Source organism: Nannospalax galili, unplaced genomic scaffold, assembly GCF_000622305.1.
Source record: "Nannospalax galili isolate Female #2095 unplaced genomic scaffold, S.galili_v1.0 scaffold1525, whole genome shotgun sequence".
Classification (NCBI taxonomy): domain Eukaryota; kingdom Metazoa; phylum Chordata; class Mammalia; order Rodentia; family Spalacidae; genus Nannospalax; species Nannospalax galili.
In genome coordinates, this window is record NW_008352543.1 from 113,931 (window position 1) to 115,514 (window position 1,584).

The 1,584-nt window shown below is 39.5% G+C and overlaps 1 protein-coding gene across 1 annotated transcript; it reads left to right on the forward strand.

The window, feature by feature from the left end:
* Positions 1-266: 266 nt before the first annotated feature.
* Positions 267-1,211, forward strand: LOC103747220 (olfactory receptor 502-like). Its single transcript, XM_008849568.1, has one exon. It carries the CDS (start codon positions 267-269, stop codon positions 1,209-1,211), a length of 945 nt encoding a protein of 314 aa, XP_008847790.1.
* Positions 1,212-1,584: the final 373 nt, after the last annotated feature.

Sequence of the window (1,584 nt, forward strand, 5' to 3'; positions counted from 1 at the left end):
CTTAGGTATATTTGACTCTAAAGAAATGTAAGAAAAAGTTACACATTACAGGTAGATTTTTTTCTAGCATTTTTGTTTTAAAAATGTAAGACAGACTCAATGCATAGGCTAGAGTATGTCTCATTTGCTCATTGAAATGTTTCTTTAATGATGTATTCATTTATAATGCCCTCCATGATGTGTTAAAGAGAGTAGCTACATATTTATAAATCCATTCCTGTAATGTCTTCATCACAGCTTTGTTCTGGAAACAGCTACTCACTCCCATGTCTATCCTGGAGGATGGAAACCACACCTCAGTGACACAGTTCATTTTACTTGGCTTAACATTTGACCCAGTCCTTCGAGTCATCCTCTTCATCATCATCCTGTGCATTTACCTGGTGACCCTGTCTGGAAACTTCAGTACAATTCTTCTAATCAGAGTCTCTCCTCAGCTCCATCACCCCATGTACTTCTTACTGAGCCATTTGGCTTCTACTGACATTGGCATTTCATCTTCTGTCACACCCAATATGCTTGTCAATTTCCTGCTGGAGAGATATACCATCTCCTACCTAGGATGTGCCATGCAGCTTGGCTCAGCTGCTTTCTTTGGGACAGTCGAGTGCTACCTTCTGGCTGCCATGGCTTATGATCGCTTTATGGCAATCTGTAGCCCATTGCTTTATCCAACAAAAATGTCCACACAAGTCTGTAACCAGTTGATTGTAGGATCATATGTAGGTAGTTTTCTTAATGCTTCCTGCTTTACCTTTTCCTTCTTTTCTTTCATCTTCTGTGGCTCAAATAGAGTCAACCACTTTTTCTGTGATTTTGCTCCCTTAGTTGAACTTTGCTGTTCTGATGCCAGTGTCTCTGCATTTGTTATCTCATTTTCTGCAGGCACCGTTACTGTTATCACGTTGTTAGTCATAGCTATCTCCTACATCTACATCTTCATCACCATTCTGAAGATGCGTTCCACTGAGGGCCGCCAGAAGGCCTTCTCCACCTGCACCTCCCACCTCACTGCAGTCACTATATACTACGGAACTGTCACATTCATTTATGTGATGCCAAAGTCCAGCTACTCCACTGACCAGAACAAGGTGGTGTCTGTGTTCTACATGGTGGTGATCCCCATGTTGAACCCTCTCATCTACAGTCTCAAGAGTAATGAGATTAAAAATGCTTTGAAGAGACAGCTTAGTAAGAAAATATTTTCATAGAGATATATGTTATTCTGTAGGCAGTCACCCTGGAACAATGGACCATCATCTCTGATTTAGTTATTAGCTTTATCATAATCCTTTGGCCCACATTTCCTTGAAAATTGTCCATATAACACAAATGATCTTTACAAACATGAATCATAATGGTTACTCCTATTGAAAAATTTTAATTATTCTACCAATTTCAGAAAAAATTCAAGATGCTTTTCCATGGTCCATGGGTCTCCTTGGCTTTCCCTGATTTACTTGTTGAGATTTTCTGGATCATTGACATTTTTAGTTTCTACTCTGAAAGTTTTATCCCACTCTCTATGCCAACAAGAACTTCTTAGTTTTCTTCTCAAACATCAACAGCCCCACATGGATTTAT